At 37.4% G+C, this 12,992-nt stretch overlaps 2 protein-coding genes across 2 annotated transcripts; both read right to left on the minus strand.

Moving 5' to 3' along the window:
- Positions 1-1,547: 1,547 nt before the first annotated feature.
- LOC137187978 (duodenase-1-like) lies at positions 1,548-3,365 on the minus strand. Its single transcript, XM_067597300.1, has 5 exons — positions 3,235-3,365; positions 2,997-3,141; positions 2,752-2,884; positions 2,141-2,398; positions 1,548-2,028 (listed from the first exon to the last, which is right to left on the minus strand). The coding sequence occupies exons 1-5, from the start codon at positions 3,290-3,292 to the stop codon at positions 1,867-1,869; spliced, it is 756 nt and encodes a 251-aa protein (XP_067453401.1). The 5' UTR covers positions 3,293-3,365; the 3' UTR covers positions 1,548-1,866.
- Positions 3,366-6,601: 3,236 nt separating this feature from the next.
- LOC137188530 (transmembrane protease serine 9-like) lies at positions 6,602-11,531 on the minus strand. The gene is made up of 9 exons (XM_067598178.1): positions 11,005-11,531; positions 10,767-10,911; positions 10,522-10,654; positions 9,904-10,167; positions 9,637-9,793; positions 8,249-8,396; positions 7,954-8,086; positions 6,981-7,235; positions 6,602-6,882 (listed from the first exon to the last, which is right to left on the minus strand). Exons 1-9 carry the CDS (start codon positions 11,174-11,176, stop codon positions 6,715-6,717), a joined length of 1,575 nt encoding a protein of 524 aa, XP_067454279.1. The 5' UTR covers positions 11,177-11,531; the 3' UTR covers positions 6,602-6,714.
- Between the last annotated feature and the right edge of the window lie 1,461 nt (positions 11,532-12,992).

Below are 12,992 nucleotides of genomic sequence, written 5' to 3' on the forward strand. Positions count from 1 at the left end.
AACAATAGAAAAAGGACCATTGCATTTGTTATATTAACTTGAGCAGCATTTTATATGTTTTGATAGAGAATTTTGCCACAGAATTGAATTACTTTGCATTTTGATGAAACAGCACACACTGAAAGAGCTACTTAAGACACAGAAATATCTTCACAGTGTAATAAAAGCATGCTGAAGCAGAACTTTTAGTAAGATAGATTGACTATTTCTTTTTCTTGAGATGAGATTCTTTCTTTGATGCAGGGAAGGAATTTTGTCTGTATTGATTTTGGGTACATCTGAGTGGTTAGTTATCGTGCTTGTTGAAGGATGCAACACCAACCGCCATCCTATAGCACACCAGAGGGCCACCACAATCATCCTGTGAGGAAGTGTCAATGTGTTTAGACATGTGGGCTACATGAACTATAGAAACCAGTTGACATGTTCTGTGTATGTGCAGGAAACATGCCCGACAGAAATCCTTTGTTTGTGCTATATCCATGTGCACAAATAATACATGGACTGTTCTCGTGCAAACCCATCCAGCTACACGCAGCTTTCCATTATCTTTTGTGTTTACTTGAGGATTTTGAAGTCGGGTCTGTTCTCTGTTGTACTGACGAGCTTTCCTACATTAGACAGCTACAGACACACAAAATCAGAAAGCTGAGTTCTCTGCAGCCTTTTCCATATCTATTATTTCACTCCCAAGTGCTGAAAACATACAAATAAAATCAGTCATAATTCCATTTATAAACTGGAGAAAATAGTCAGATTGTGTAATCGTACTGCTTCGTCTGAGACTTGTCAGAACATGAAAAAGCAGAAACTTGTGCAGATCATGTATCATGCATGCAGGGAACTCAACCTCTTGTCTTGCTGGTGTCAAGTGGACTCTTCTAAAACAGCAAAGTTTGGTTTGTACAATGTGATTTCCATCAATTTTATCTTGACTTCTAGTCGCCACATCCTTTGGAGGCTCTGTACTCTCCAGTTTCTCAGCATCAGTGACACTGATCATTTTTTTATTTTTTAGTTTAACCTCAATTTTGAAAAAAAAACAGAGTGTGGAAAGTCATTACGCAGCTCACCTCTAGACTTAAGACTTCTCTGTCTCCCCTGTCAGGCATGAAGCACAGACAAGATTGTAGGTAATGCACAATATTGCTACTGCCAGGTGGGTGGGACTATTTTTCCAGTCAGTCAGTTAAGTTTAAGAAATTTGAGGGTAGCATTTGGAGTGGCCAATCAGTTATCAGGGAGGCACTGACCACCCCTCTTGCTCTGCCATGGAAATATAGCCAATTGCTAAAATGAAGATGATGATGAGTAGCACTTACGTAGTGTAGCCTTGTGACAAAATCAAGCTGCAGTGGTTTGGTGCAAAGTGTGACTGTCCTGGTTTTATTAGGGCTGACCAGTATTATGTGGGCATGTCAGAAGTTACTCATTCTACATCAAATGTACACATTTTGTAGATATAATGTTGGAAGAAGGACCTTTGAATAGTTTTTATTAACTTAAATATTATTTGTGTCCTCTCATACTGACAGAAACAAAACATGGCATTTGAAATGAGTTTTTATTTTGAATTTTGGTTGAAGAGCAAATAGTGAACAACAACACCTCCATATTACAATAGAAGCATGCTGAGGCAAAACTTTATGATCATTGCATTTATTTTTAAGAGCAAATACTGAAAGAGCGACTCAGACACAACTGCGCCGCTCAAACAGAATAAAGGCATGCTGAAGCAAAACTTTATGGAAGATCATTGCATTTCTTTTTAAGAGCAAATACTGAAAGAGCGACTCAGACACAACTGCGCCGCTCAAACAGAATAAAGGCATGCTGAAGCAAAGTAAGACTGTATGATTGTTACATTTAGCAATTCTTTTCCGTGACAATCTTATTGATCCAGGAAACGTGTTTTGATATGTCTGTAAAGACGTTGGGTACATCTGGGTAGTCACAGTCGAAGTTCCTATTGAAAGACACAACACCAACTGCCATCCCATTGCACACCAGAGGACCACCAGAATCACCCTGTTGGGAAGAAGTATCATAATTTGTTTGCTCATCATTTCATTAAAGATGTTTGTACCATTTTAAGACTAGAAACCAGTTGCCATTTGTTTTTAGAGGACAGAAAACACACCTGGCAGAATCCTTTGTCTGTGTCATATCCACCTGCACAGATAATATTGTGAGGAATATTGACAGGCCATCTCTCCCTACAGACTTCTGGGTTAATGATCGACACATTCACCTCTCTCAGCTCATCAACAGTGCCACCACCAGTTCTCACATAACCCCATCCAGCTACAAGACACATTTGGTTTTCCTGAAGGTCGATATCAGAACATGGAAGTGGAATCGGTTGTATGCTTTTGCCCAGTTGAACTCCTCTAGACAGCTGTAGACACAAAATCAGAAAGTAAATTTAAAAGACTGGCGATCTGTCTGAACACAACCATAATCTTTATCAGACTTCACTTATACAATTGCTAGATGTCAGAGTTGATGATTCATTTAAATTAAGGTAGATAGGTTTTAAAATTAAATTATTGCAATGCTGGGACATTGTTATTCAATACTGTTTTAGGCTCTACCACCACCTTTTACATTTACCCTCATGGAAAATAATGCTTAATTTTTGCATTGATTTCTTGAACCAAATTTATTTGAACATAACTTAAAAGGAAATAATTTGATTAAAAAATGCAACATGTCATGTGAAACAACTGGGTTGTATGAAAATCTACTTACTTTGAGGAGCATGATGTCATTCCCATATGCAATATTTTCATAAGATGGATGTTTGCATTTCTTCACAATTGGTATCATTCTATGGCCAGCATTTCTGAGATTATGGGTGCCAATAACAACATTTGTAGGATTCCTGAATAAAATGCAATTATCAGATTGTCAACAACAAAACACAGCAGAAAATCAGATCAGATTTTACTAATTACATGAATAATATATTGTTTAAAGAGGGAAAAGTAGCTCACATGTCACAGTGCGCAGCTGTGAGTACAAAGTCTTCACTGATGAGGACTCCTCCACATATATGACTTCCATAGCTCTGTACCGAGGCCATATACAGCAGGGAGTTCTCTGGGGCCTTTTCCCCATGTATGATTTCACTCCCAAGTGCTAAAAATATATGAAGAAAATTAAAATGAGTTAAGTGAGATGAAATGAGAATGAGATAAGTTACATGCTGTAGAAAAGATTGTGCAATCTTACCATTTTGTCCGAGGCACATTAAGACATGAAAAAGCAGAATCTTGCGCAGAACATACATTGTGCCGGCAGCAAACTCAACTTGTTGTCTTGAGGCTGTCAAACACACCCTTTTTAAACAGCAGAATTTAATCTGTACAGTATGATTTCCATCTATCTTGATATCTAACCACATCCTTTGAGAAATGCAAGCTGACAAAGCACAGATGGAACTTTAACACTGTGTCTCACATGAATACATTTTTTCTACTCTTTCATGTCAACCTTTTTGGTGTCAAGGACCCCCAAATTTATACACATTAGGCCACTGACCCATATCTGATAAGATGTAGTTTCAGGGATCCCCCTGACCCAGGTAGTCAACCAGGCCAGCGAGATCATTGAAATTTAAACAATTGCAGCTTCAGAACCTATACAACTGGTCCATAACCAAAAGGTCAACCCAGGTCTACAATGACCCCACCCACCCCTTCACTCATTATTCCAGCTGTTGCCATCTGGCAGGAGACTCAAGGTCCCACTAGCCAGGAAAAATGGGTACAGGAAGTCATTTGTGCCCTCTGCTGTGGCCTTTCTAAACAGAGACATAATAAAGTAACCCGTTTTTCACCAATAAAGAGTGGTTGTACAATGTCAGTGACCTTTCCATGTGATTTCTGGTGTCAAACTTTTTTCTTTTTTTTTGCTGCTTGCGTGGACATCAATTCAAGAAGGCCGCCAAACGAACCCCATGGGCCATTAGTTGACCTTGGCAACATGAAAAATTCTTAACTAAGCACCATTAGGGTCCCAAAAAACAGGTTGCAAAAAAATGCCATGCAGGTACATGGGAACCTATTTCTCCTGCTTGACTAATATGTCTCTATCACCAATACCTTTGCCAACATGGAGTCTATGTTAGTGCTGCTATGCAGTAGCCATAGTATGTACATAAAGTCAATAAAGAGAACTCTCTTGCACCCTTGTGGTATTATTTCTATTGATATTGCCATGCCAGGTGAGTCTGACATGGGTAATACTCTACCACTTTCTATTAGGCACCCTTCATGAAGGCACCCTTCCTGTTTTTGTATTCTTTTGCATTATGTAAAGCACTTTGAATTTCCCTGTGTATGAAATGTGCTCCATAAACAAACTTGCCTTGGCTTGCCTAATGGTTAATATATCTACATATTTATTCTTGCTTTATAAGTTGTTAAGTTATCAGTTGTTTGTCATTAATAAAAGCGAAAGTTTCACTGTCAGATTGTGAAAAAGCTATTTGTGTGGCGTTTACATCCTCCAACACTTGCTTTGTCTTTTATAAGCTATGCAGTTCATCAGACTCTTTCCAATGGACTGTTTGCAGAGCATCTGAACCAAAATCCACCTTTAAATAATGTATTAGCTAATATTTACAGCTGAAGACTTCATGCATTATTTTAAGAATCCTTTATTAATGACTTATTGACATTTGTAATTGCGGATGACTCACTAACTTTTGATGATTTCTTATTAGTAAGTAAAAAATTCATGACCTTGCATGAATGACATCATAAACATTTGTAACTGTAGACTTCAGTTTTTTAGAAAGTTAGATCTGTTGACCTTTGTTAAAGACCTACTTAGATTTATAACTGCATACTTCATGGTATATTGGCAAATGAGAACCTAGTGGATATTTACACAGGACTTACTGATGTAACTTCAGACTTGATCCTTTATTAGAAAGTAAAATCAGTTATTTGAAAATTCTGTTAATCTTCCATTTGTAGACCAGAGAATAATAATCAGATTTCCAGTTTTACTAATTTGTCCTAGACATGTCAGAACATGAAGCAGAAATTTTTGCAGACCTGCATTAAGTTGGCAGTACCCTCAGCCTGACACCTGGGGGTGTCAAGTATTTTTTTTTTTAATCTTGAACTCTATGACCACATCCTCTCTGCAATAGGAATTTGCAGCTTGTGATATCTCTGGCTTATGGTATCTTTGCTTGTGGTTCTGGTAACTCAGCAGTGTGAAGCACATTATGTGATAAGTATGTGGTCAGTTTTAACACTTCAATCTTTCTCATGAATCTGTTCTTCCTCCTTCATTTCGTTCGCCATTTGCATTTCACATTTTATATAAATTTCACTTTCAGTATCTATTTTGTTCAATCTAGGCCTGTTTGGACCTTCTTCTCCTTGCTTACTGTTTGTGGATAATATTAAACCACACCAAGTTAACTAATTTGCAAATTTACATGGACATGTGCACCAAATATATATTATAACATTTCACCTTCTATAATAGGAAATGTTACTTATGAATTTGGGTAAATGCATGTAATTTAGTTTTGTTTTATTTATTCTGTTTCAATGTGGTCAAGATTTATTTTGCAAGAGAAACCTGAGTACAAATTATATATACTATACACTGACTAAAACATTCATAAATATTTTTTTTTTTAAAAAAGGAGAATGAATGAGCACCACCTATTTTACAAGGACCACCTTAGTGGATGGAATACATTGTAGACATAAATAATTGGACAGAAATGAAACACATGACTATCAGTGACGTTTGTCTCTGCCTGAATCAACGCTAAGCTCCATTTAATAAGTTAACAATATACTGACAACAGGAGATTTGTGTTTTGTGCTACTGCAATTGTGTACATTTCATAGGCCTATTCATTATTACAGTTTAGAAATCCCCAGGTCTGATCCCACTTTTATTATAACTGGGATAATTTAGACATTATTAAAGCTGTCTATTTCACCTATCTGAAAGTGACTTTAGAGACAGAACCATGTCAGTACAGTGATGCAGAGACAAGTTTGTGGACAATGTTTCTATGATCAGGTGGGTGGGACTATTTTTCCAATAAAGTTAGGTTAAAGAAATTTGGGTTTGCTCAAAATCAAGCTGCATTGCTGTGGTGCGATTTTTTCTAAAATTATGATGTTGATGACATGTAAGTGGATAATGTAGCTTGGTTGCACTCACCTAACCTTCACCTGTGACAAAATTAAGCTGCATCGTTGTAGTGCAAAGTGTGACTGTCCTGGTTTTATTACAGTCAACCTGCAGTTTGTCTCCTTGTACAGACCAGATACAGATACATGCAAGTTATTTGCTTTTCCTTTTACATTGCACTTTGAGAAGTGGCTGAAACTGGATTTTTGTCAAATTTGTGTGTTTGAATATATAGTCTGTTTGAATATTGCAAAGATGGAAAGAATATTAAGCATAATCTCTATACTACAAGCAAAGTGGATAGTAGAGTCAGAAAAGGTTGATTAAAAGAACCTGGCCTGTAAGAAACCTGCTGGGGCCTCCTGTCTATGTAGCTTGGTTAGAAAATGCTACATTAAAAAAGGAAATTAAACGTGGTATCTGAAATAACACTTTTATTTTGAATTTTGGTATTTCAGTGAATAATAAAATAGTGATAGAACAATTTGAGACACAACAACATCCTCATATTACGTTTAAGCAAAACTTTGGTCAAGATTGCTACTCATAATGTTTTGTGCCTTTGAGAATCGTATTGATCCAGGGGAGATGTTTTGATATGTCCACATAGACGTTGGGTACATCTGGGTATTTACAGTTCTCGTACTTGTTGAAAGACACAACACCAACTGCCATATCATTGCACACCAGAGGACCACCAGAATCACCCTGTTAGGAAGAAGTATCATCATTTATTTGGCTATTATTCAATTAAAGATGGTTGCACCATTTTAAGACTAGAAACCAATTGAGGTCAGAAAACACACCTGACAGAATCCTTTGTTTGTACCATATCCACCTGCACAGATAACATTGGCAGGAAGACCAGGCCATTTCTCCTTACAGACTTGCAGGTTAATGATCGACACATCCACCTCTCTCAGCTCATCAACAGTGCCACCACCAGGTCTCGTGGCACCCCATCCAGCTACATGACATGTTACGTTTTCTTTTATGTCCATTTCAGATTTTGGAAGTTGAATTGTTTGTACTCGGTTGTTCAATTGAGCTTTCCGTGCCAGCTGGAGACACAAAATCAGAAAGGAAAATAAAACAATAGTAATCTAAATATAATAAAATTCTTCTTTTCCGGCATCAGATTTCAGATTAACAAACAGTTGTTGGAATATGGAGCTGATTAATCATTTAGGTTGTTGTTTACATGTTACAAGCAGCGATTGTTGCCCTCAACAGTTGTAATGTTGTGTGTTTTTGCTATTTTGGCAGTGGCACTTTTACATTTACCTTAAATAGCAATTTAATGGATGGATTAAGCCAAAAACACCATTTGACTTTGTGGTGTTCAGTTCAGTTCAGAAGCTGCTCACTGACACTCCTCTCTGTTTTTAGCCATGCCAGTGGTATGGCTGTATGGCAATAAGATGAGCCAGTTCCAGGCCTCTGGTATTGTGCATATTCACTCACTGACATGGCTTACTGGGACATTGAATTGAATGGAGCCATCGTTAATGTTATTATTTACAACTGTGTTTTTCCTGCTTTGACAAATCAAAATGTCTGACATAAAAAGGGAATATTGTACTATATTGTGTTGATATTATGACCCTTTTTTCTGATTTCGTCTCTCTTACCTTATGGTTGATATTGCTGGCAACAGCAAACACACGTAAAAAGTAATAGAACCTTATAGACTTTAATCAAACTTAAATGCAGATAAATTTGACCACCAAAATGTATGATTTCACCCGAGGCTATTGCTTCAAATGAGTATATACATACCTTAAGGAGCATGATGTCATTACCATTTCCTTCATTCACAAAAGCTGGGTGTTTGTATCTCTGTTTGATGTCTCTTCTTTCATGATCAGCCCTCCTGAGATTGTGGGTGCCGAGAACAATGCTTGTAAGTTCCCTGGGTGAGTGGTCATTGAGAGGTTGTCAGTACATTTCATAAATGTCTTTCTAAAAAACAGCAAAAGAAAACAATAAAAACAATGGTTTATAGAAAGTTGAAGTCCATTGTAATTCATATTGACATGAATTAAGATTTCTTTAAAAGGGAAAGGTAACTCACAATCGGTAACAGTGGGCAGCAGTTACTACAAAGTCCTCAGTGATGAGGAATCCTCCACATACATGACCATTGTTGTTCTGCACCGAGGCCATATACAGCAGTGAGTTCTTCTTGGCCTCTTCCCCATGTATGATTTCGCTCCCACGTGCTTAAAAGTTTAACAGAAAATCTGATTTAGGTTAAGGCTCCATTAAAAGGCTAGAGAATAATGAACCAATTTGGTAATCTTACCTAGACATGTCAGAACATGACAAAGCAGAAATTTGTACAGACGATGCATCTTTCCAGCAGGAGAATTAACTTCACCATCCTAGGTAGACCCTTTTATACAGCATTGCTGTATGTCCTCACTGTTGGCAACTGTGATTAGCATCTTGATTTCTATAACCACATCCTTTAACAATGCAAGTTTGCGAGTTGTACAGTGATATTATCTTTGCATTATCTTCTTTGCTCATAGCACTTGTGGCACAACAGCCTGAATTATGTATTGACATTACCACAGTCTGTCATGTTAATCTATTCTTCACACTTTTATGTCATCCATCATTCATTTTTGTTTTTCTTTTTGTCTTGAGGAGACATTCAACCTCTTGATTCAGTTAATTCTGGGCCTTTTTAGACCTCCTTCCCTCATTGTTTACGATTATTACTTAACCACATTTAGATTCTTAAGTGTGGTAATCATAATTTTTGTTACAGTCAGTTAGGTTAAAGAAATTTGGGGGTAGCACTTGGAGTGTCCAGTCAGTTATCAGGGAGGCACTGACCACCCCTCTTGCTCTGCTGTGGAAATATAGCCAATTGCTAAAATGAAGATGATGATCAGTAGCACTTACGTAGTGTAGCCTTGTGACAAAATCAAGCTGCAGTGGTTTGGTGCAAAGTGTGACTGTCCTGGTTTTATTAGGGCTGACCAGTATTATGTGGGCATGTCAGAAGTTACTCATTCTACATCAAATGTACACATTTTGTAGATATATTGTTGGAAGAAGGACCTTTGAATAGTTTTTATTAACTTAAATATTATTTGTGTCCTCTCATACTGACAGAAACAAAACATGGCATTTGAAATGAGTTTTTATTTTGAATTTTGGTTGAAGAGCAAATAGTGAACAACAACACCTCCATATTACAATAGAAGCATGCTGAGGCAAAACTTTATGATCATTGCATTTCTTTTTAAGAGCAAATACTGAAAGAGCAACTCAGACACAACTGCGCCGCTCAAACAGAATAAAGGCATGCTGAAGCAAAACTTTATGGAAGATCATTGCATTTCTTTTTAAGAGCAAATACTGAAAGAGCGACTCAGACACAACTGCGCCGCTCAAACAGAATAAAGGCATGCTGAAGCAAAGTAAGACTGTATGATTGTTACATTTAGCAATTCTTTTCCGTGACAATCTTATTGATCCAGGAAACGTGTTTTGATATGTCTGTAAAGACGTTGGGTACATCTGGGTAGTCACAGTTTCTGCCCTTGTTGAAAGACACAACACCAACTGCCATCCCATTGCACACCAGAGGACCACCAGAATCACCCTGTTGGGAAGAAGTATCATAATTTGTTTGCTCATCGTTTAATTAAATGTTTGTACCATTTTAAGACTAGAAACCAGTTGCAATTTTCTTTTAGAGAACAGAAAACACACCTGGCAGAATCCTTTGTCTGTACCATATCCACCTGCACAGATTACATTGCGAGGAATATTGGCATAGGGAAGCCATCTCTTCCTACAGACTTCTGGGTTAATGATCGACACATTCACCTCTCTCAGCTCATCAACAGCGTCACCACCAGTTCTCACGTAACCCCATCCAGCTACAAGACACATTTGGTTTTCCTGAAGGTCGATATCAGAACTTGGAAGTGGAATCGGTTGTATGCTTTTGCCCAGTTGAACTCCTCTAGACAGCTGGAGACACAAAATCAGAAAGTAAATTTAAAAGACTGGCGATCTGTCTGAACACGACCATAATCTTTATCAGACTTCACTTATACAATTGCCAGATGTCAGAGTTGATAATTCATTTAAATTAAGGTAGACAGGTTTTAAAATTAAATTATTGCAATGCTGGGACATTGTTATTCAATACTGTTTTAGGCTCTACCACCACCTTTTACATTTACCCTCATGGAAAATAATGCTTAATTTTTGTATTGATTTCTTGAACCAAATTTATTTTAACATAACTTAAAAGGAAATAATTTGATTAAAAAAATGCAACATGTCATGTGAAACAACTGGGTTGTATGAAAATCTACTTACTTTGAGGAGCATGATGTCATTCCCATATGCAATATTTTCATAAGATGGATGTTTGCATTTCTTCACAATTTTTATCCTTCTCCTGCCAGCCTTTCTGAGATTGTGGGTGCCAAGAACAACATCTGTAGGATTCCTGAATAAAATGCAATTATCAGATTGTCAACAACAAAACACAGCAGAAAATCAGATCAGATTTTACTAATTACATGAATAATATATTGTTTAAAGAGGGAAAAGTAGCTCACATGTCACAGTGCGCAGCTGTGAGTACAAAGTCTTCACTGATGAGGACTCCTCCACATATATGACTTCTATAGCTCTGTACCGAGGCCATATACAGCAGGGAGTTCTCTGGGGCCTTTTCCCCATGTATGATTTCACTCCCAAGTGCTAAAAATATATGAAGAAAATTAAAATGAGTTAAGTGAGATGAAATGAGAATGGGATAAGTTAAATGCTGTAGAAAAGATTGTGCAATCTTACCATTTTGTCCAAGGCACATTAAGACATGAAAAAGCAGAATCTTGCGCAGAACATACATTGTGCCGGCAGCAAACTCAACTTGTTGTCTTGAGGCTGTCAAACACACCCTTTTTAAACAGCAGAATTTAATCTGTACAGTATGATTTCCATCTATCTTGATATCTAACCACATCCTTTGATAAATGCAAGCTGACAAAGCACAGACGTAACTTTAACACTGTCTCACATGAATATATTTTTCCTACTTTCATGTCATTCACCCTTCATTTTTGTTTTTCATTTTGTGTTTAAAACATTACATACAGTAAGAAATGTTTTGCTGCAATAAACCTAACAAGACCAGTAGACAGAGCAAGAAAAAAACTGTCACTAACATTGGAGAGATTTCTAAAGAGGTGAAATTATTACACTAACACGAAGTAGGATGGAGTAGTAGATTGCGGTTTCAGCCTTGTCTAAGGCCAGCAAGAAGCTGCATGTTAAAACCAAACTGGGTGGCATCTGGCTTTGATTAGGGGAAACGAAAGGAACTATAGGGCTTTGGTACAAGGGTGAGATGCTCCCAGTTTCATCAAGGGTAACCTGTACTGTCCCTGCAAGGATCAGACAATTGGGATATAGTCAAGGAAAAGAAATAGGTCCCCATGTACCTGCATGGCATTTTTTTGTTATCTGTTTTTTAGGACCCTAATGGTGACCAGTTAAGAATTTTCTGTGTTGCCAAGGTCAACTAATGGCCCATGGGGTTCGTTTGGTGGCCATCTTGAATTGATATTCATATAAAAATAACAGATTTTAGGCTCATAACAATATAACCATTGCTATTTTGATTCGCAATAGTTTCCTGCAATAGCTAAATTAAACCAGTTCATTCTCTTATATCAATTGCAAGGCTATTAAATGGATGGTAATCACTCTAATTGACATAGATGATGATCAGTGAAATGGGGTTTTGATGACTTATATTCAATTAGCCCAGCTAGTATTATCAGACTGCCATCTATGTCAGTTAGAGTTATTGCCATCCATTTAATAACCTTGAAACTGATATAAGAGAATAAACCAGTTTCATTTGGCTATTGCAGGAAACTATTGTGAAACATTAACCACTAGCATATGCAAATGCTGACCCTAATTACCTGGCTCATCTGTTTGTTTGTTTTGGTATCAACATTTGCTACTGTAAAAAAGTTTGTCCCTGGCAATCATGTTAGGGGATATGTCTGTCAAGTTTGTTGCGGTGATCCTCTGAGACTGTTTCTTTTCGACCACACTACTTGCTTTGTGAGTTTGGGAAAATCAGTCATTCTGGAATTCTGAAATGTGGGGGATGCTTATGTTCCCAGATGCCACCAACCACTTGAACTGTCTGATAATAATGTTATCCACCTCTTGCCAAAGTACTGTCAGAAACACATTCATGCCTGGACAAATGATTAGGTTGCAGAGCTGAGGTCTTGTTTTGATGCCACTGAACGTGACTTTTTCCCCAATGACCAGGTGTCCTGTAATAACCCTGAACTGTTAACTTACACAATCACCAATTATATCAACCTCTGTGTTGACTATTATCAATAAAACAAAAATGTCAGAATCTACCCCAATAACAAACCATGGGTCAATAGGACTAAATAAAGTTTTAAAGGACTACAACACCGATAAAAGTGAAAGAAAATAGCTTTTCTGGAGGGAGACCTGCAAAAAGTGAGAGATTTAGAGAAGGAAATGAGGAGATGCATGGTTAAGAAAGCAAATATGGACTACAAAGACTATGTTGAAGAGAAGCAGAGGAATGTCAATGCAAGAGATGCTTGGAGGGGACTGAACACAATGATGGGAAGGAAACACAGAGTAGCCTGTCAATGTAATGGCCCCGTTAGCCTTTCAAATGATATGAACATGTTCAATTTCTAGATTTGATAAACATGACCTCAGTGATGAATGTGACTATGTCTGTGCAGGAATGACACCTTCCCCTGTGATATTAA

This window comes from Thunnus thynnus, chromosome 8 (genome assembly GCF_963924715.1).
Source record: "Thunnus thynnus chromosome 8, fThuThy2.1, whole genome shotgun sequence".
Classification (NCBI taxonomy): Eukaryota; Metazoa; Chordata; class Actinopteri; order Scombriformes; family Scombridae; genus Thunnus; species Thunnus thynnus.

Bases quoted from the DNA above. Each gene is read 5' to 3' on its own strand.
- LOC137187978 (XM_067597300.1), bottom strand. From the start codon at position 3,292: ATGTATGTTCTGCGCAAGATTCTGCTTTTTCATGTCTTAATGTGCCTC. The intron at 3,142-3,234 runs GTAAGATTGCAC...ATATATTTTTAG, and splicing joins AATGTGCCTCGGACAAAATG to CACTTGGGAGTGAAATCATA. The intron at 2,399-2,751 runs GTAAGTAGATTT...TTGTGTCTACAG, and splicing joins ATGACATCATGCTCCTCAAA to CTGTCTAGAGGAGTTCAACT.
- LOC137188530 (XM_067598178.1), bottom strand. From the start codon at position 11,176: ATGTGGTTAGATATCAAGATAGATGGAAATCATACTGTACAGATTAAA. The intron at 10,655-10,766 runs GTGAGCTACTTT...CATTTTATTCAG, and splicing joins ACAGCTGCGCACTGTGACAT to GAATCCTACAGATGTTGTTC. The intron at 9,794-9,903 runs GTGTGTTTTCTG...TCTTCCCAACAG, and splicing joins CAGACAAAGGATTCTGCCAG to GGTGATTCTGGTGGTCCTCT.